The following is a 21,965-nucleotide window of genomic DNA, read 5'->3' as shown; positions in this document are numbered from 1 at the left end:
CCACCCCTCTGTCCAAGTATACCACGTCCACCGCCACCCCTCTGTCCAAGTATACCACGTCCACCGCCCCCCCTCTTTTCAAGTATACCACGTCCACAGCCACCCCTCTGTCCAAGTATACCACGTCCACAGCCACCCCTCTGTCCAAGTATACCACGTCCACAGCCACCCCTCTGTCCAAGTATACCACGTCCACAGCCACCCCTCTGTCCAAGTATACCACGTCCACAGCCACCCCTCTGTCCAAGTATACCACGTCCACAGCCACCCCTCTGTCCAAGTATACCACGTCCACAGCCACCCCTCTGTCCATGTATACCACGTCTATAGCCACCTCTCTATTCAAGGTTTTACTTATCTCCTCATGAAAAGAAATCATGTTTGTCTGACAACTTCTGTCTTTCATGAATCCATGCTGTCTGTTGCTTCAAATACTTTTTCCCTGGAAGAATTCATCTATGTGGTCTTTTATTAATTGCTCCAGTATCTTCCCAACTATAGAAGTCAAACTAACAGGTCTATAGTTACTTGGTAAAGACTTTGTTCCCTTTTTAAATATAGGCACCATGTTTGCCCTGTGCCAATCCAGTGGTACTATTCCTGTCATTGAGTCCCTAAAAATTATATACAATGGCTTTGAAATTACAGAGCTCAATTCTTTTAGAATCCGTGGGTGAATGCCATCAGGTCCAGGTGCTTTATCCACCTTCATTCTGTCCAAATATTTCTGGACCATATCACTTTTGAGCCATTGTGGATTTGGGGCTGCGTCACTACCACCCCCATTATAGAAAGAGCTCCCCCATGCTCCTTTGTATACACAGAGCTGAAGAAAGTATTTAATAAATTAGCCTTCTCTTTGTCCCCAGTCACCCACTCCAGATTATTGTGTAAAGGCCCTACATGCTCAGACTTGACCTTTTTACTATTAATATATTTGAAGAATTGTTTTGGGGTTTGTCCTATTATCTTTTGCAATCTGTCGTACAATTAGAATTTTTGCATCCTTGATTTCCTTTTTACATATTCTGTTTGTTAGAATATTATTCCAAATTCATAATTCGGCACATATAGGTGTTATAATATATTTATGGCAAGCTTGCAAAACATATTTGGTTTTATGATTAATCATAATAAATAGTATGTGTGAACGACCTTGATCAAGTGTTCAGTGAAACATATTCTCATCGGAAGCTGAGTTAGTAATAAGTTTCTGATGTAATCAATTTGAGCATAACATATATGGTATTTTGGTACAGAATGTCATGAGAAGACAAAAATAGACATGTGTCTACGTAGCCAAAGAAATGATACATTGTGGATTATATCTTGTAAAAATTACTTTAGAGTAGTCTCAGTCATGTTAATACATATTAGTATATAGTTACTTAATGTAAAGTTGCTAATATGTGTTCATATTATGTAAATGTATGGTTATGACATTATATGAACAGCACATTATGTCACGTATGGAGTGTTACATGTGAGCTTGTCAATCAAGCTCCATATGATTCTCTGAGTATCTACTTACATTGCAGAAGTTAGCAGATATGAATGTGTGCCATACAAGGTACTAAATTTGTGAGGTTATGACGTTCACATGTAGCATAAAAGCTGAGATGTTTCGAGATTGAAGGAGGGCACTCATTGACAGACACTCACACGGGCACTCACACTCAGACACCCACACATGATACTGACATATTCACACAGAGACTGATGACTTGGGACAGCTGAATTCTGCCAGAAGTCTAAGAACGTCATTTCCTGCTTCTTCTTGAAGGACACTCAAGACAGCAAGACAGCAGCCATTAAAGCACAAATGCTTCCATAAGCTGATTACAGCTTTGACAACTATTCAATTTCATATATTTTACCTACACTGAACTGAACTATTATACTTTTTACATTGTATTTATGATGCCAACTGTGTGACAAATAAACTCACACTTACTTTTAAGTCAGTTTGACTATCAATGCTATTGATTCGGAAACGCCTCTGAGATATAGAATATTAGACAATATTATTATTCTTCAATTTGGCGAGCCAGACAGTGCCGTCATTTCTCAATTTTTACGGAAATCTCGATCCTTGCTGAGGGGGGAGAGATATAATCACAGTCTTGCGGAGATTCAAGGCTCGAGAATAAAGACGGTTCAGAACCTATCAACCAAGAGGCGTTTGTGTTGCATCAGATGTGGTCAACAGTCCAGTATCAGACGGTTGAAGACGAGAAATTCTTCTAAATACGGTGAGTAAAAGTTATGGAATTTATTGATGATATAGCGAGAGAAAGCAAACTAGAGTTTAAAGATGTGTCTTTTTATCCAAATGACAGTGACTTATGGGCATATATGTACAATGAATGTTTACAAGCCAATTTGCAGATAGAGAAAAATAAATTTACTGTTATGAAAGAGCGTAAAAAGATATCGAACATTTTGAACCTAGTGAGAATATTTAATAAGATGATTATTAATATTTTACCTGCCAAAAATGTGTGTACACTAAAGCAGACAGAAACTAACAATGTACAGAACACAGGAATACATGAAAATGTGTCCCAAGAGTCTCTTAGTTGTCCAAACTGTGAGATTTTTTGTAATTACATAGAGAATCTTGAGGAACAATTAGAATCTAAAAAAATGAATTTGCTAGAGTTACAAAATGACAGTAGACAGGTTGCTGTAATAACTACAGATGACAAAAAGACTGTATCCAAGTCTAAGCTACCTTCTTATATTCCGGAAAATTCGGATATGGAGAATGTTGATGCTACTAATGAAGTAGAAATGAAACATAAAAACTTATTATGTAGAACTGCAAAACTAAAGTTGCAAATACATGACCAACTTATGAAAGTTTTAAAAGATTTTCCTATTTATGACATTGAGGCAACTGTATTTTCCAATTGGGATTTATTTGAAATGTTTGCGGATCGTTTTAATCTGTCAAATGATCAGCACAATTACATATTTCAGTTGTGGGTTCCTGTTAATTTTGCTAAACGAATTAATTCAATTGTTATTGATGACGAAGGTCAGGAAAAACAAAATGACGCCACAGATAGACTACGACAATTATTGCTATGTGCAACTGGTGAGCAAATACCGACTATAGAAATGTTAGATCTATTACAGACTACTGTAGAAGAAGATACATTTGGGTTTAAAATAAAGTTTTGCAAGGTTTATGAAATGATTTTTGGAGTAGATAATGACAATGACCCAGGTTTAAAAATAGCTTTCATAAAAAAATTTAAATACCTTGACCCAACTTCAGTAGCCATAGCACAGGAACGTCAAAATTTAAATGATGTAGTAAGTTTCATTGATAAAATTAGGAGGCAATTGAATCAAAGCAATCTCACACACGAGGTAGCTATAATTCAATGTGACAAAAATAGTCAGGCTGTGGACTTGTCAGAAACGACAGGTCATAGCAGGAATGACAAGAACAGGTGCAGACAAATGAGGCAAGGAGAGCCTATCACGTGTCTTTACTGTCATAGATCTGACCATATGAGAAAACATTGCTGTAAATTTAAGAGAGATTCACAAATAAAAACTAAAGATATGGAGAATGAAAAATCAGCTTTTGTACAACCTGTTTTTTCATGTCAAGATGAAATTTTGACTGAATTGCCTTATGCCACAGAAGTCAAACAGATCAGTACTTTGACTGTTAACAGCAGTTCAGACAATTCTGTCACTGAACGAAAGGGTTTATTGCCATTGCCAAAAATAGAATCACATCGGCATTCAATTTCTTTGCCATTACAATATGTGGCACCAATTATATTGGATGAGAATGGTAGACCATATATACAATGTTTGCTGAATGGTAAAAATATAAATTGTCTCATTGATAGTGGATCTGAGATTAGCCTTACCAGAGAAAACATACCTGTGAAACCTAGTTCTCCTATGTGCAATATAGTAGGGTTTAATAATGCAGGTAATTCCACTGCTAGACAGGTATCTAATGTAACATTTGAGGTACCTGGATTAGTGAAAACTAAAATTAACATTTGGGTTTGTCACAAAGCAGAGAATATACTCGGCATTGATATAATCAATGAACAAAAGTGGGTGATTGATTTGACAAATAAAAGTATTTGGAAAGATCCATCTAGGCCCAAATCAGTGCTTATTGATCCCTCTGTATACAGTAATGTTGGTTCCATTACCAATATGTCTACAGAACAAAAGTGGCCTGATGTTGATGGTAATTGTGCTTTAAAGGAAATGGTACAAAGTTTTCCAAGTTTGTGGTCAAAGTTTAAAAATGATATTGGAACTTTGAAAAATACAGAATTGAATATTGAGGGAAAAGATCCAGAACCTCTTAGTCAGTATGAGTTACCACTAGAATCGGTTCACTTTCTGCCATTATTCAAGAGTTTGTACAACTTGGAATTGTAAAGAAAGCTAAATGAGTGGTAAATAACTGTATTTGGCCTATCAAAAATACTGATAATTCATATTCTTTATCAGTTGACTTGCGGACATTGAATAAACACATCACAAATAACCCAGTTCTTCCTGATAAATCTAACATAAAGTTAAATTTGAATGCTGAGGACAAAGTGTTCTCTGTACTAGAAATCGCTAATAGCCATTTTTCCATTCCTTTAACGAATAGTTGTCAGTACAAGCTAGCATTCACATTCAGAAAAGAGACTTATACGTTCACTCAATTACTACCTGGTCTAGGTATTGGTGATGGTATAGTTCATGAAACTATAGCAAAAATACTTTCAAAATTTTCTAGGCCAGACTGCATTTGTCAGCATGTGGATACGATTTTGCTGAGTACTCAGAATATCGATGAACATATCGCTCTTTTGTCTGAGTTGTTTATGATGTTATAAGCTGAAGGTTTAAAATTAAACACAACGAAAGTTCAGCTGATTAAAAGTCAAGTGAAATTCCTTCACATGCAAATTAGTCAAGGAAAGAGACAATTGTTGCAAGAAACAGTTAGAGATATCACTGCAATTCCAACTCCAACAACTCATAAGGCATTACATCAATTTTTGCATAAAATGAATCTTTGCAAAGAGTTTGTACACTGTTTCGCAGAAAAAGTTAATCCGCTCTATATTCTTTTGAGAAATAAAGGTAATATAGTTGACCAATGGGGTCCAAAGGAGAAAAATGCCTTTGAAATGTTGAAAAAAGATTTGCAGAATGCTTCAGCATTGAATACAGTAGAGGTTTGTGCTGAAATATCTTTTGTTTTGAAAACTCATGTATCTGAGAATGCCATCTCAGTAACATTGTCTCGATTACTAAAAGGTAAGGAGAAAATAATTGCCTATTTCTCCAGAGTTTTATCATTTTTGGAAAAGACTTTTGAGCCAGGTGTAAAGCAACTGTTAAGTGTTTATTATGCAATTAAAGCTACAGAGAGCATAGTAAAATCAAACAAAATCATTGTACAGACACCTGACTGCTCACTAAAAGATATTTTTGAGGAAGATAGTTTTAAAGAATGTCGTAAAAGATATCCTCTATGGTTCAGAGCTTTATCAGGCAAACACATTCATATAGATGTAGAAGGAAGACATCTTGTACACCAGCACATGTTTATACAGCTGTATCTGAGAAGTCTTCATCTCAGGTTTCCAGCATAAGAACAGAGAAGGACATAAAATCAGTACTTGTTACTGAAGAACATTCTAACACTAGAATAAAAGCTTCAACACAGAATACAGTTACACATATTTTTAATCTTTTCGAAATGAGAACAAAGGCATAGTCCTTTGTTGTCTCTGGGTGATATACAATCTTTGTTTGTGAAAATATGGATTTGTATCATGATTAAAAAGAAATGTTGCATCCTGTCATACCCAAACTTCACAGTCTTATGTTTTATAGTTGAGGTCATTTTAGACAGAATAAGGACAGTATATTGCTATACAGAAGTTCTCTTTTGAACGAAATACAAGATAGTATTATTTTACATATAGTTTAAGGAATTCACAAAGTTATTTCCTATAATGTTTTAACATTTGTTGAAAAAATAAAGAATAAGTTACAAGAATTTAATGTAAATATTTTATGCCTAATTAATGATACTGCATCTCTTTTACAGATATGGCATCTAAAATCAAATAAATATGGAGGATAACAAGCTCCTATTAAGAGCAAAGAGAATATCAGGAAATTCAAAGTTAAAGAAGAGATCCTCTCGGAAAGAATATTGGATAAAAGATTTATATTTCATATTTATGACTGATTTATCTTATTCAACAAGGTTTTTCTAACCTAACAGAACTTGAAGAAGAAATTTTAAAGAGATTTCATGAAGAAAAAAATTAATCAGAAGAAACTTTATCTATCTACTATAGATAAACAATTTAGGACTGAAACATTTATCCACATATATATATTTTTTGATAATCCAATTCTGATAGTAATGTTCATATTAAGTTAGGATTATCATTATTATTTTTATTTATTTTTCCTTATTCATATATTGAATATTTTAGGTTACAACTGCACAATCATTCTAGTTAGTAGAACATCTTTTGTTCATAATTTAGGAAGCATATCACTATTAATAGAACTATGGAAAGTTATGACAAGTTTTAGAGTGTAAAGTATATTTCCAAAGAGCTAAAATATTATTTGAGCACAAATATGGAAATATATTATTGCATAATTTATTAATTTAAATAATAATAATTATTATTAATAATAATAATAATAATAATAATAATAATAATAATTATTGATATGAGTCATGATTATGATATACTTAAAAAAAAAAAGAAACTATATAACTATTTTAAGATTTTGAATAGATACATCTTAGAGGAGTTAAAAGCAAAGAGAATAGCATTTAGAATGAGAGTTATTTCTAGCTGCTTCAGTTCTGAGGAATATTGTGTCCGATCATTTGATACAAGGATGAGTGAATGTGACATAAATGATGTTGTTATGAATGTATTAGATAAATTTGGTATGATTAATTATAATTCAGGGGGGATTGTTAGAATATTATTCCAAATTCATAATTCGGCACTTATAGGTGTTATAATATATTTATGGCAAGCTTGCAAAACATATTTGGTTTTATGATTAATCATAATAAATAGTATGTGTGAATGACTTTGATCAAGTGTTCAGTGAAACATATTCTCATCGGAAGCTGAGTTAGTAATAAGTTTCTGATGTAATCAATTTGAGCATAACATATATGGTATTTTGGTACAGAATGTCATGAGAAGACAAAAATAGACATGTGTCTACGTAGCCAAAGAAATGATACATTGTGGATTATATCTTGTAAAAATTACTTTAGAGTAGTCTCAGTCATGTTAATACATATTAGTATATAGTTACTTAATGTAAAGTTGCTAATATGTGTTCATATTATGTAAATGTATGGTTATGACATTATATGAACAGCACATTATGTCACGTATGGAGTGTTACATGTGAGCTTGTCAATCAAGCTCCATATGATTCTCTGAGTATCTACTTACATTGCTGAAGTTAGCAGATATGAATGTGTGCCATACAAGGTACTAAATTTGTGAGGTTATGACGTTCACATGTAGCATAAAAGCTGAGATGTTTCGAGATTGAAGGAGGGCACTCATTGACAGACACTCACACGGGCACTCACACTCAGACACCCACACATGATACTGACATATTCACACAGAGACTGATGACTTGGGACAGCTGAATTCTGCCAGAAGTCTAAGAACGTCATTTCCTGCTTCTTCTTGAAGGACACTCAAGACAGCAAGACAGCAGCCATTAAAGCACACATGCTTCCATAAGCTGATTACAGCTTTGACAACTATTCAATTTCATATATTTTACCTACACTGAACTGAACTATTATACTTTTTACATTGTATTTATGATGCCAACTGTGTGACAAATAAACTCACACTTACTTTTAAGTCAGTTTGACTATCAATGCTCTTTTCTTATAGTTTATAGCTTTTTTTAACTTTGGCCGTGAGTCACATAGGTTTTATTTTTAGCCTTTTAAACGTACTGCCCATGGGAATATACTTTGCAGTGAGATCGCAAACAGTCTTTTTGAAGAATTCCCATTTCTGTTCTGTGCCCATTAATGCCAATATTCTCTGCCAGTCTAGGTCCTGGAGAGCAGCCCTCATCTTTGGAAAATTTGCTCTCTTGAAATTAAGTGTTTTTATCTTTCCCGTATGTATTTCTTGCTTACAGCTAACATCAAATGAAATCATGTTATGGTCACTGCTACCCAGGTGTTCCTTTATCTGAACATTAGTAATACGCTCTGCATGGTTTAAGATTACCAGGTCCAACAGAGCTTCATTCCTAGTTGGGGCCTCAATAAACTGGACCACAAAATTGTCCTGTAATAGGTTTATACATTTTTGCCCTTTAACTGTCCCAGCAGTGCCGTTACTCCAGTCAATTTCTGGGTAGTTAAAATCCCCCATTATTATCACTATCCCAGCCCTTGAAGCCCTTTCCATCTGTGCAAGGAGCTGAGTCTCCACCTCCTCATTAACATTGGGTGGTCTATAACAAATTCCAATGATTAACTTTGAACTACGCACATCTGTATGCAGTTCCACCCATAATGCTTCAGACTCATCACACTCTCTGTCCACCAGGTCCTCTTTCTCACTCACTTTGAGATCCCTTCTCACATAGAGACAGACCCCTCCACCTTTCCTTTTTACTCTGTGTGACCTAGCTGGGACCGAGGCTTTTTGAGAGGACTGAATGCAAGCCTCTTGCCGACAGCTTATGGGCCCTGGATTTTAAGGGGCACAGGGTGAATGAGAACCCCACTATAATCTGTGCTAGTCAGATTCAATGCTGTATATATGTATATATAATGTGTGTTGCCTCATGCTGTTGGGACACAAACTGTTAGATGCTAATGTCATGAACTCCAGCCACCTGTCTGTTTGCTTGTATAATGTAAATTAGTCTAGTCTGGCTTGTAATTGTATTCCACACATTGTTGTTTGGGCTAATTAACCCTGTGTTTATGTTTATGGTAATGTTTATTGAATTGTTAGTGAGCTAGGAGCCGAAAAGTCTTATCCCTCAGTCAACTAGTCTGAGTGTTGATTTAGATAATTAGCTCATGCTAATTAGTTTAGGTTTTAGTCATCCCGCTGTATATATTTTGTGTGAGATCTCAAATAAAAGTCATTCCTGATGTCCTCCAAGACTGGTGTCGTCTAGTTCTTGGGGGTTCCTATAGCCAGATCCATTGGACTTGTGTTCCAGGACTTAGGAAGTGGTATATAGACAGAAGCACTCAAGCGGAGTGTGGGATTGGTTCCGTCACACTCTGTCTTTGCGAAAGAGTGCATAGCCAGGAATATTTATAGCCCAGACATGTGAGGAATGAAACCAAGTTTCAGCAATACCAATTACATCATAGCTCTCCTGATGCACCAGAGCATCCAACTCACCTATTTTGCTTGGCAGACTTCTGACATTGGTGAACAAACACTTTAATGCATTAATATATTTTGATCTGGTGTTTTTCATATCATTTTTAGTAGTACAAATGGCACTATAATTTCCAATGGCTGTTTGCAACATGGGAACTTTCTTGTTACTTGCCATAATCCTCCCCCCTTCTATCCCCATTCCACCCTCCATTAATGTCTGACCCCTAACTGACCTGTCTGCTCGATGTAATTCTAGTTCACCCTCCCCCCTCAATTCTAGTTTAAATACTCCTCCAGCCTTCCCATAAACCTCTCCCCCAGCACAGCAGACCCCCTTCCATTCAAGTGCAAACTGTCTTTAGCATATAGGTTGCACCCCAACGAAAAGTCAGCCCAGTGCTCTAGAAACCCAAATCCCTCCTCCCTACACCAGGTCTTTAGCCATGCATTCAGCTCTCTAATCACCCCCCGCCTTTCCTGTGATGTGCATGGCACAGGCAATATTTCAGAGAATATCACCTTGGAGGTCCTTCCCTTCAACTTGCAGCCTAGTTCTTTAAATTTATTCTTAAGGAGCCTGCACCTTCCATGTATACGGTCATTGGTTCCAACGTGGACCAAGACAGCTGGGTCATGCCCAGACCCTCCCAGTAATTTATCCACCCGGTCCACCACATGCCGAACCCTATCAGTCCTTCTGATTATAGAATCCCCTATTACCACCAACTGTCTAGGCCTACCTGCACTCCCCTCACCACCTCTACTAGATGCATCTAGGGCTGCCACCTCTGTGTTTGCCACCTCCACATCTTCACCCAACTTGGCAAATTTGTTTTGATGCACAAATACAGGACCGGCCTTCCTTTTCTGCAAGCTCCTTCCACTCCCTCTGATGACATTAACCCGTCTTCCTATCTGATAATCCTGACTTGTCCCTCCACCCTCCACATCAACCCTACTGACCACCTGATCAGCGAGCAGAGGACCCCTTTCAAGGTTTTCCTTTCTGCCCAGTGTTGCAGCTTGCTCCTCCAGATCTCTAATGCCTAGACATGTGCATTTCGTTTCATTCCGAATCGAAATTTGGACGAATTTTCATTATTCGGACATTCGGATGCATCCGAATTACCAAATTACAATGTTAACGAATTCAAACGAAATTCGAATCAAATTCGAAAAATGACATTTTGCAACCCGAATTTGGGGCCACCTATCTCGGGGGCCACTTATAGCTAAAAACCCCAAATTTGGTATGCAAACACAGTAGAACTAGCACTACAACATATCCACATTTGAGTTACGGGGCCCTGAAGTTGGGTCGCAAAATGTAATTCTCTTCTGCAGAAAAGTGCTTGACATTTTGCGACCTGAATTTGGGGTCACGTAACTCAGGGTCACTTGGAGATAGAAAACCCAAATGTGGATATGTTGTAGTGCTAGTTCTACTGTGTTTGCATACCAAATTTGGGGTTTTTAGCTAGATGTTGTAGTTGTAGATGTAGTTGTAGATGTTGTAGTGCCAGTTCTACTGTGTTTGCATACCAAATTTGGGGTTCCTAGCTATAAGTGGCCCCGAAATACGTGGCCCCAAAGTCGGGGTCACAAAATGTCATTCTCTTCTGCAGAAAAGTACTTGACATATTGTCCATATCTCAGGGTCACTTGGTGCTAGGAACCCCACAACTTGTGGCAGGTGACGTGGCAAGTGGAGAAACTTGGTCATGTGGCACTCGTAGCAGGTCACATGGCACTTGTGGCTGGTCACGTGGCACTCATGGCAGGTGTCATGGCAAGTGGACAATACACAACTTGTGGCAGGTGACGTGGCAAGTGGACAATACACAACTTGGTCATGTGGCACTCGTGGCAGGTGTCATGGCAAGTGGACAATACACAACTTGTGGCAGGTGACGTGGCAAGTGGACAATGACATACAGCATATGTACTTGCCTTGCGATCGGCATCCATGACTTCTTCAATCAGGCATGCTGACAACTTCATTGATGTGATAAATATAAATGATATAAGATGTGTGTGTTGTTTTGCACTGTACACTGCAAGTATGAGAAGTTGATGTGACAGATGTATATAAGTAACTAACCATCTTCCAAAATGTCTAATTCAAATAGAAAAAATATATAATTTAATAGAATCAAATAGAAAGAATATACAACCATCTTCTGAAATTCAAATTTCAAATAGAATAAATTTGAATTCCGAATAGTATGAATTCAATTTTTTTAATTAATTAATTTTAAATTTGGATAGAAAAGATTATAATAAAATAGAAAATAGACTAGAAAACGATAGAACAGAACAGAATATATTATATTTTATTCTGTTCTGTTCTATTGTTTTTCTAGGCTATTCTTTTATATTCTATTAAAATCAAAATCATTATATACTAAATTCGAATTTTGGAAGATGGTGGTTTTATAATATATTATATATATCTCTTTCCAACATTCAAATTTCGTATAGAATGAATTAGAATTTGAATAGAAAAGATTAGAATAGAAATAACAATAGAACAGAATAGAATATATTATATTTTATTCTAGTTTTTCTAGTCTATTCTTTAATAGAAAAGATTTTAATAGAATATAAAAGTCGAAATCATTATATACTAAATGTGAATTTCGGAAGATGGTTTTAGAGGGTTTGCAGACTATTAGCATCTATATCTAAAGGAAATAACTGTTCTAATGGAAAAAAAAAAAAATGAAATAGATGCTAATAGTCTGCAGGAGATCTGCAAAAAAATGAAATAGATGTTAATATACTGCAAGAGATCTGATAGAAATAAATAGTAATCTGCAAAAAAAGAAAAATGAAATTGATTCTCACAGTCTGCAGGAGATCTGCAAAAAAAAGAAGTGAATTGGCTGTTAATAGTCTACAGGAGATCTGCTAAAAAAGAAATAGATGCTAATAGTCTGCAGGGGATCTGGTGAGAAAACAAAATAAATACTAATAGTCTGCAGGAGATCTGCAAAAAAATTTAATAGATGCTAATAGTCTGCAGGAGATCTTTTTAAAACAAATGGTAATCTGCAAAAAAATTGAAAAATGAAATAGATAGTATCTATATTCTATTCTGTTCTATTGTTCTAGTATATTCTCTATTTCTATTCTAATCTTTTCTATTCAAATTCATTCTATACTAAATTCAAATGTCGGAAATATTTACATATACATATATATATATAACCATCTTCCGAAATTTAGTATATAATGATTTTGATTTTAATAGATTTAAATAGAAAAGATTTTAATATAATATAAAAGAATAGACTAGAAAAACAATAGAACAGAACCGAATAAAATATAATATATTCTATTTTGTTCTGTTCTAAGTTTTTCTAGTCTATTTTCTATTTTATTATAATCTTTTCTATCCAAATTTAAAATTAATTAATTAAAAAATTTGAATTCATACTATTCGAAATTCAAATTTATTCTATTCAAACTTGAATTTCAGAAGATGGTTGTACAGTGCCTTGCGAAAGTATTCGGCCCCCTTGAACTTTTCAACCTTTTGCCACATTTCAGGCTTCAAACATAAAGATATAACATTTTATTTTTTGTGAAGAATCACCAACAAGTGGGACACAATTGTGAAGTGGAACGAAATCTATTGGATTTTTGAAACTTTTTTAACTAATAAAAAAATGAAAAGTGGGGCGTGCAAAATGATTCGGCCCCCTTGTGTTAATACTTTGTAGAGCCCCTTTTGCTGCGATTACAGCTGCAAGTCGCTTGGGGTGTCTCTATCAGTTTTGCACATCGAGAGACTGAAATTCTTGCCCATTCTTCCTTGCAAAACAGCTGGAGCTCAGTGAGGTTGGATGGAGAGCGTTTGTGAACAGCAGTTTTCAGCTCTTTCCACAGATTCTCGATTGGATTCAGGTCTGGACTTTGACTTGGCCATTCTAACACCTGGATACGTTTATTTGTGAACCATTCCTTTGTAGATTTTGCTGTATGTTTGGGATCATTGTCTTGTTGGAAGATAAATCTCCGTCCCAGTTTCAGGTCTTTTGCAGACTCCAACAGGTTTTCATCCAGAATGGTCCTGTATTTGGCTGCATCCATCTTCCCCTCAATTTTAACCATCTTCCCTGTCCCTGCTGAAGAAAAGCAGGCCCAAACCATGATGTTGCCACCACTATGTGTGACAGTGGGGATGGTGTGTTGAGGGTGATGAGCTGTGTTGCTTACATATCGTTTTGCATTGTGGGCAAAAAGTTGGATTTTGGTTTCATGTGACCAGAGCACCTTCTTCCACATGTTTGGTGTGTCTCCCAGGTGGCTTGTGGCAAACTTTAGACGAGACTTTTTATGGATATCTTTGAGAAATGGCTTTCTTCTTGCCACTCTTCCATAAAGGGCAGATTTGTGCCGTGTACGACTGATTGTTGTCCTATGGACAGACTCTCCCACCTCAGCTGTAGTTCTCTGCAGTTCATCCAGAGTGATCATGGGCCTCTTGGCTGCATCTCTGATCAGTCTTCTCCTTGTCTGAGCTGAAAGTTTAGAGGGACGGCCAGGTCTTGGTAGATTTGCAGTGGTCCGATACTCCTTCCATTTCAAAATGATCGCTTGCACAGTGCTCCTTGGGATGTTTAAAGCTTGGGAAATCTTTTTGTATCCAAATCCGGCTTTATAGAAATAAAAGAATAGAATAGAAACAATGAATAGGATAGACTATAATAGAATAAAAAATAAATAAAAAAAACAATAGAATTGAATAGAAAGAATATAACCATTTCCCAAAATTCAAATAGCATCAATTTTGAATTGTAATAGAAAAGAATAGATTAGAATATAATAGAAAATAACAGAATAGTATAGAAAAAAAACAGACTAGAAAGTATATAACCACCTTCCAAAATTTGAATTTCAAATAGAATTTGAATAGAAAAGAATATAATAGAATAGAAAATTATAGAATAAACAAATATAAAAAAATAATACAATTAAAAAAAATTAGAATTTAAAGAATATAACCATTTCAAAAAATTTAAATAGAATCAATTCAGATTTGAACAGAATAGAAAATAATAGATTAGAATAGGTTATATTCAAGCTTGGATATTCACAAGGCTTTTGATAGCGTTACCTGGCCATACCTAGAATCCGTCCTGTCCAGATTTGGGTTTGGGGGGGCTTTTGTGCACGGCTTTAGGGCTCTGTACCATCGCCCCCGCACCCGAATTAAACTCCCTGGGTGCTCCTCGGAATATTTTCCGCTTGGTAGGGGGACAGGCAGGGATGCCCTCTTTCTCCCCTACTCTTCGCCCTGGCGGTGGGGCCGCTTGCCAGGGCGATATGTCTGCACCCGGACATTAAGGGATATACTAGGGGTGAACAGGTTTTTACTTTGAGTATGTACGCTGACGATGTACTTTTATTTTTATCTGACCCTGTAGTCTCACTGCCAAACCTAATCCCACTGTTGAACTCCTTCCATGGCTTGTCTGGCCTAGGGGTCAACCTTGCTAAATGTGCGGCCCTTCCAATCAATATCCCCGATGATACTCTTGCAGGCATACAGGCGAGCTTTGGTTTCACATTATGCAGCGACTCTTTACCATACTTGGGTATTAAGTTGGCCACCTCCCTCCCAAAACTATATTATGCAAATTATCCCAAAGCCTTTACATACATTAAACAGTTATTGCGGTCGTGGGACAGGTATCAGATTTCTTTTTTGGGCAGGATTCAAGCTATCAAAATGTCTATCCTTCCGAAACTTTTTTTTTTTTTTTTAGAGCACTTCCCTTATATGTCTCCCGCAATACGATCGATGGTATCCAGAAGGAGATCAATCGGTTCGTTTGGCGGAACAAGAAACCTAGATTGCACAAGACGCTTCTTTTCAGGCCAGCGGACCGTCGGGGTCTGGGGCTCCCCCATCTGTGGTTATACTACCTTGCGGCTAGGCTGGTGCAGTTGGCACAGTGGCATTATCCCCCTGGTTACGGTTCCATGGATCCAATTTGAGAGATCCTCAGTGAGTCCATTTTACCTCCCGGGCCTCTTGTGGATTGATGGGGTTCGCCCCAAACAATTAGCCACATTGAATGGAGTAGTGGCACAATCCCTCCAACTTTGGTCTCTATACCAAAAACGATATGCCCTGTGTCCATCTTGCCCCGGCCTGGCCTCATTTATGGGTGACCCCAGATTCCCACCGGCATTTTCATCACCTGAGAGCTTTGAAGGCTGGTCTCAGAGGGACCATGTTACCCTTGAGGCATTATCCCAGGAGCCCCCCTTTAGCACTTTTGCTTATCTACAGGAACAGTTCGGGTTGCCCAGAGGGGATTTTTATAAATATTTACAGGTTCGGCACTTCTACACCTCTCATTACCAGACGAAGAGACTTCCCCCACCTAATGCCTTTGAAAGGGTCTGCAGGTCCTCGTCCAGGGATCGGGGGCACCATTTCTTGGTTGTACCGGTCTCTTGGCGAGGTGCAGCTACTGGCTAAATCTCATGCCATGCTGGGTTGGGAGAAGGAGGTTGGATTTGAAATAACCCCAGAGGAGTGGGTGGATATGATTACAAATATGCGAAAATGCACGAAATCTCTGGCAGTCAGGGAAACTGCTTTAAAACTACACACGAGATGGTATTACACCCCCTCTAGATTACACAAATTTAGCCCGCTGGTCCCGGGGAGTTGCTTTCGTGGATGTCCGGAGGCTGGTACTTTCATCCATATCTTTTGGAGTTGTGGAGTACTCCAGCCCATTTGGCAGCGGGCAGTGGCGTAACTAGAACCTTCAGGGCCCCAATGCAAGAAACCATGCAGGGCCCCCCTGAACCCCAGCTAGGGCCCTTCCCTTCCGAGTCCAGCGGTGGAACTGCAGGGCGTGGTCACGGGTATGACCTTTGTGAGCCCTGTAGTTCCACCACTGGCATCAGTAGTTTTGGGGGACTGTCCCTAGGCAGGATGGGGTCCCCGTCCCCAGAAGAGATGAGGTCCTTTTCTCCAGGGCAGATGAAGTTACTGCCCCCAGGTGAGAAGGGGTCCCTGTCGCCAAGGGGAGATGGAGGGGGTATGTAATGGTGTGTGGGGGATGGGGTCCTCTCACTCACCATGACCAAGCTGCAGGCCGCACACTCATCCATTTTGGCCTGGGCTCCATCCAGTGTGCTGGACGGGTGATCAGCATATCTCCCAGAAAGACCTTTCATCATCTGTGTATGACGGGGGAGGAGAGGGGCTGGCAGACAAGCCTGCAGTGTCCTCCGGGGGGCTCTCAAAGGGCTGCACTGCATCTGTGTGCTTAAAGTTTGTTTTCCCGAGAGAAGTATGCAGTGCAGTGTGGGTCGGACTTGGGGGGGGGGCGGGACTCTGGCTGGGGAGAACAGACATCAGACTGAGCGGCAATGCATGGAGCAGGAGAGGGGTACTCTGAGGAGCTGGCAGAGGACACAGGTCATGCTGGGAATACACAACTAAAGAGCAGCCAGTGCGATAGTCGAGCATGGAGCTCTGCTAGTCACCCTCCACCTCCAGCCACCCATGTGCATGGTGCACTGGTACCCCTAGCTGCCTATGCTGCTGCCGGCCATATGTAGAGGGGGCTGCATGGGCCCCCTGCATCACAGGGCCCAGTTGCGGTCGTGACTGCTGCACCCCCTATAGTTACGCCCCTGGCAGCGGGAGGCTGAGAAATTGCTCCAGGTTACGGGAACTAATATTGATATCACATGCCGGATGGGCCTCTTATTCGCCGACATCCCGGGACTAGCTCCCCCGGCCCAGAAATTAGCTCATACACTTGTCAGTGCTGTTCATTGGACAGTAGCATTACACTGGCGATCCCCAGTAATCCCCTGGGAAAAAGTTCTGCAACGCATGGAGTCGATCAAACTCATGGAGCGTTTACACCACACTTTGCTGGATTGCATGCATATTTTTGATAGCAAATGGGCCGCTTGGTCGTCTCTTCAATGGACGGCCCCCAGACCTGACAGTATGGTTGGGCACACTGCCTAATGGCAGGGTCTGTGAACATGACTGGTAGCACTCACTTGTGGTAGAGTTTTGGTTATCTTTTTTTTTTTGTTTTTCTCTCTTCCTACTTTTCTCTCTCTTTTGTTTTTTTTCTCAATGATGTACTTCTGCCCACTAGGCTTTTTTTATATCACCAGGATGAGTTTAGCATTTCAACTTTCTTGTGCGTTCATAGCTTTACTGAAGTGTCTTTGTATGCTATTCTCTATGTAAACATTTGTACTCATTGGCCCTTTTCTTGTACATGTCTTTATCTCCTTTAATAAAAACGTTTGTAAACAAAAAGAATAGGTTATATTCATTCTATTCTATTCTATTTGACTATGTTTTATTTTTCTATACTATTGTGTTATTTTCTATTCTATTCTTTTATATTCTATTCAAATTCATATTGATTCTATTTGAATTTTGGAAAATGGTTATATTATTTCTATTCTATTTTAATTTAGTCTATAGTTTTATTAATCTCTCTATTCTATTCAAATTTCAGAAGATGGGTATAATCTTTCAATTTATTTCTATTCTTTATTCTATTCCATTCTGTTCTTTTATTCTCTATCCTATTTTGTTCTGTTTTACTCTATTATATTTTATTATTTTATTTTCTATTCTATTTTTTTCTTTGAAAATTGGAAAACAATTCAAATTCGAAAACTTTTCAAATTTGAAAACTTTTTGAATCGATCCGAATTTGAATTAGAAAATTTGAATCGATTTGAATATGAACAAAGCGAATTCTGAAAATGAATTAAACAAATTAAACAAATCTAATTAAATGAATTCATGTAAAGAACAAATCAAAATACGACAAATTTTTCCGTTCTTCACACGTCTCCCCCCCGGGCCTCTCCCGGCGTCACGCTGACATGATAAATAGTGGGAGGAGTCCGCCGCCAAGGAATTGGAGCCAAAAACCGCCCCCCACACATGGATCAGCCAAGATGGCGGAAAGCACGCCAGCACAGTGACGCAGAAGAATGACATCACACGTGTGTCTCATGTGCGGCACTGATGTGTATGAGGATGACAGCCCGCCCATCCCCCACCCCCAGAGGACGGACAAGGAGGGATAGGGGGCGGGGCCTGGTGCCCATCGCAGCTCCCGGGTTCTAGACAACAAGCCCCTCCCACTGATCCAGATGTCAGATTTTTTATTCATTAGTCTCACGAGATTCCAGATGGTTCTACATCAATGTGTGTTATATGAGGGGGAGGGGAGTACACTGTGACCTGACTGGGATCTGTATTCTGTCTGTGCAGGAAATGACCAGGAAATATTCACCCGGACGGGATCTGACCTTCTCATCCCCATCAGACATCATCTCACCCTCAACCATACAGATAGAAGGAGATGTGACCGGATTGATTGGCAATATCAAGACCCAACGAGACATTATTACATCAAAATACAGGAACATGAGGGATGTAGACTGACAAAATCTGACAACATCCCCTCCCCCAATACAAGATTATCAGAGAATGGAAGTCTCATCATATCCAATGTGACTCCGAGGAATGACGGGAAATACCGTGTGGATATATACAACTCTGCAGTAGACTATATACTGACAGATGATTACACCATCCATGTAGAAGGTAAGTCCACCCAACCCCCACCCCCAGTCCTAGCAGTGTCCTCCCCGCTCCGTGTCTTTATATACACCGTCCATGTAGAAGGTAAGTCCACCCAACCCCCACCCCCAGTCCTAGCAGTGTCCTCCCCGCTCCGTGTCTTTATATACACCGTCCATGTAGAAGGTAAGTCCATCCAACCCCCACCCCCAGTCCTAGCAGTGTCCTCCCCGCTCCGTGTCTTTATATACACCGTCCATGTAGAAGGTAAGTCCATCCAACCCCCACCCCCAGTCCTAGCAGTGTCCTCCCCGCTCCGTGTCTTTATATACACCGTCCATGCAGAAGGTAAGTCCATCCAACCCCCACCCCTAGTCCTAGCAGTGTCCTCCCCGCTCCGTGTCTTTATATCCATACATTATATAGTAGAAGATCTGGGAGAGACGTATGTACAATGTCCTCTGATTACTGCCCCATCCTCACCATTCCCTGTGGAGTCACATCTGCAGTGCTCAGCCCTCCTGAAGTTGCTGTGATCTGAACTGTGCTGTGCCTTCTGCTCGGGGTCCCCATGTGGTAGATGTGACCATTGATGGGGGGTGACAGATCCCCAATGGAGGGCGGAGCTTCTGCCAACACCAACCAATCAGCTTTCACCTCTTAGGAAAAAGTCGTCTCTAATAGGAGTTTCTGTCATATTTCAGGTTGTCAGTAATATAATGAGCTTCTTCTGTAGATTCTAAATAAGTAAATAAAAGTTGTGGGGGTGACAACCCTGATGGGGGTCACATGACTGAAGAAAATGGGTGTCATATTAGTGGGGGGATTTAGTGTTGGGGGAGGGGTGCACACAGACACAATCTATCTCCTCCAGTTTCCAGGAAGATGTCTGCACACCTGATTATAGGTAGGGATGGGGGAGGGGCATGCTGTGTATATATTGGATCTGATCAATGGAAATGATTGTCTCTCTCAGTTCCAGTATCGGTTCCGCTCCTCCATGTCACATGTCCCCGGAATGGCACCGCTGAGATCTCCTGCAGGGTGGAGGAGGGGACTAAGCCGAATATCCGTCTATCTGTGATTGGAGGATCCCAGGAGAGATATTCCACATCCCCCAATCACATTACAGCCATTGTGAGGTCACCGGGGCCCTGGAACATCACCTGTACTGTGGAGAATGAGGTCAGCCGGTCGGAGGAGAGCAGAGCCGGGGTCACCTGTCCAGGTGAGGAGACATCAGAAGTGGATGGAGAAATGTCTGTAGATGACAATATAAAGGGATTATTTTCTGAGAGACCAGGTGTAGATACCCCCCTCCTTCCGAGTCACCCCTTGTCTCCGCCCCCTACCCACCTCCAGACACCGTCCCTTGGCTCCACCCCCTACCTACCTCCCGGTACTCCCCCTTTTATAGAATACAGAACCATTCATTTCGGGGTGTCATGTAATTTGTATGAATTATAATTTGTATCCCATCAACAATAGATCCCCAGGTAGCAATGTACCCCTCCCAGCAACAGTAGATTTCCCCCCAGCAATAATAGACCCCTCCTCCCAACAATAGATTTCTCAGCAACAATAGATCCACCCCTGCAACAACACACCTTCTGCAGCAACAACTGATCTCCCAGCAGCCAGCACCAGTAGATCCTCCCAGCAACAACAGATCCCCCACAACAATAGGTCTCCACCAGCAACAATTGAGCTCCCAGTGGCCAGCAACATAAGACCGCACAGCAACAACAGACCCCCCCCCCCCCCCATTAGCAACAATAAACCTCCCAGCGACAAAAGACCCGCCCGAAAAACAATAGATCCCCCGTGACAATAGACCCCCCAGCAGACAGCAACAATAGACCCTCCAGCACACCCCAACCCCCCTTCCATTACACACATTCAGTGCTGGAGGTTCCCAGAACTGCGCTCCCCCTGAATAAAATCCCTGACAATATATATTTGTCTGCAATCCAGTAAATTAGATTTATATCAATAAAATTGTCTCCAATCTGGGAAATACAACCAACCCCTCCCCCGTCTCCACTCTTCATTGGAATGATGATTTCTTTAAAGGGGTTGTAAAGGTAAATGTTTTTTCACCTTAATGAATTCTATGCATTAAGGTGAAAAAACATCTGACAGTCCCGGCGCCCTCCAGCCCCCCGTTTTACTTACCTCACCCCTCAAATGTCCCGCGCTCGTCCCCCCGACATCCTTTCCACAGTTCAGCCTGGCCGCTGATTGGCTGGAGTGGATGGATGGAAAGCAGCGCAGCCATTGGCTCGCGCTGCTGTCAATCACATCCACTGACGCGGAGCACCGGGGGGGGCGGGGCCGTGTGATAAGCTATAGCCGCCGGCTGTATCACGGGAGCGTGCCCGCAGGTGCTTCTCACCATGGGAGGGAGCTCACATGAATGTGAGAGGCATCTGAGGGAGGAAGCAGAGACAGCCGCCGAGGGACCCCAGAAGAGCAGGTTCGGGGCCACTCTGTGCAAAATGAGCTGCACAGTGGAGGTAAGTGTAACATGTTTGTTGTTTTTATTTTATTTTTTAATTCTCTTTACAATCCCTTTAAGTTTCAGGTCATCAAGTTATCTGTAGAGAAAGTCAATTTATAAATAATCATCTAATTCACCATCTCCATCCATAAAGGAAATTGTATTTAATTGTCTGAGATAAAGCAGTAGAGATCTATATCGATATATCAATCCTTTGGCTTCATCATATTCAATAAAGTGTCTCATTAGGTGGATTTACTAAAGAAGTTGAACATCTTCACTTTGTACAATGAATTCCACTTCTCTTAGTGATTGGGTGTAAGGAAATATCCTGTCTTTTTATTTTTTCCTTGCACATCTTTACTTCATTCGCTAAGCTCATTTAAAATGTACCTTGTAGAGTGAATATTCTCTACTCCCTTACTAAATCATC

At 39.8% G+C, this 21,965-nt stretch overlaps 1 protein-coding gene across 3 annotated transcripts in view; it reads left to right on the top strand.

Annotated features, from left to right (window-relative positions):
- Window positions 1-21,965, top strand: part of LOC143981560 (cell adhesion molecule CEACAM2-like) — a 74,195-nt gene that overhangs the window by 35,576 nt on the left and 16,654 nt on the right. For all 3 annotated transcript variants that reach the window (XM_077479507.1, XM_077479508.1, XM_077479506.1), the window contains exons 2-3: window positions 18,721-19,056; window positions 20,009-20,260. In XM_077479507.1, coding sequence (XP_077335633.1) covers window positions 18,721-19,056; window positions 20,009-20,260 — 588 coding nt within the window. The remainder of the gene's footprint in view (window positions 1-18,720; window positions 19,057-20,008; window positions 20,261-21,965) is intronic.

The sequence above is a fragment of the Lithobates pipiens genome, unplaced genomic scaffold, assembly GCF_037356315.1.
Source record: "Lithobates pipiens isolate NorthernLeopardFrog02 unplaced genomic scaffold, aLitPip1_a1.2 Scaffold_16, whole genome shotgun sequence".
NCBI classification, from domain to species: Eukaryota; Metazoa; Chordata; class Amphibia; order Anura; family Ranidae; genus Lithobates; species Lithobates pipiens.
The sequence above is the reverse complement of the archived record's forward strand: the minus strand, read 5'-3'. Positions and strand labels throughout refer to the sequence as shown.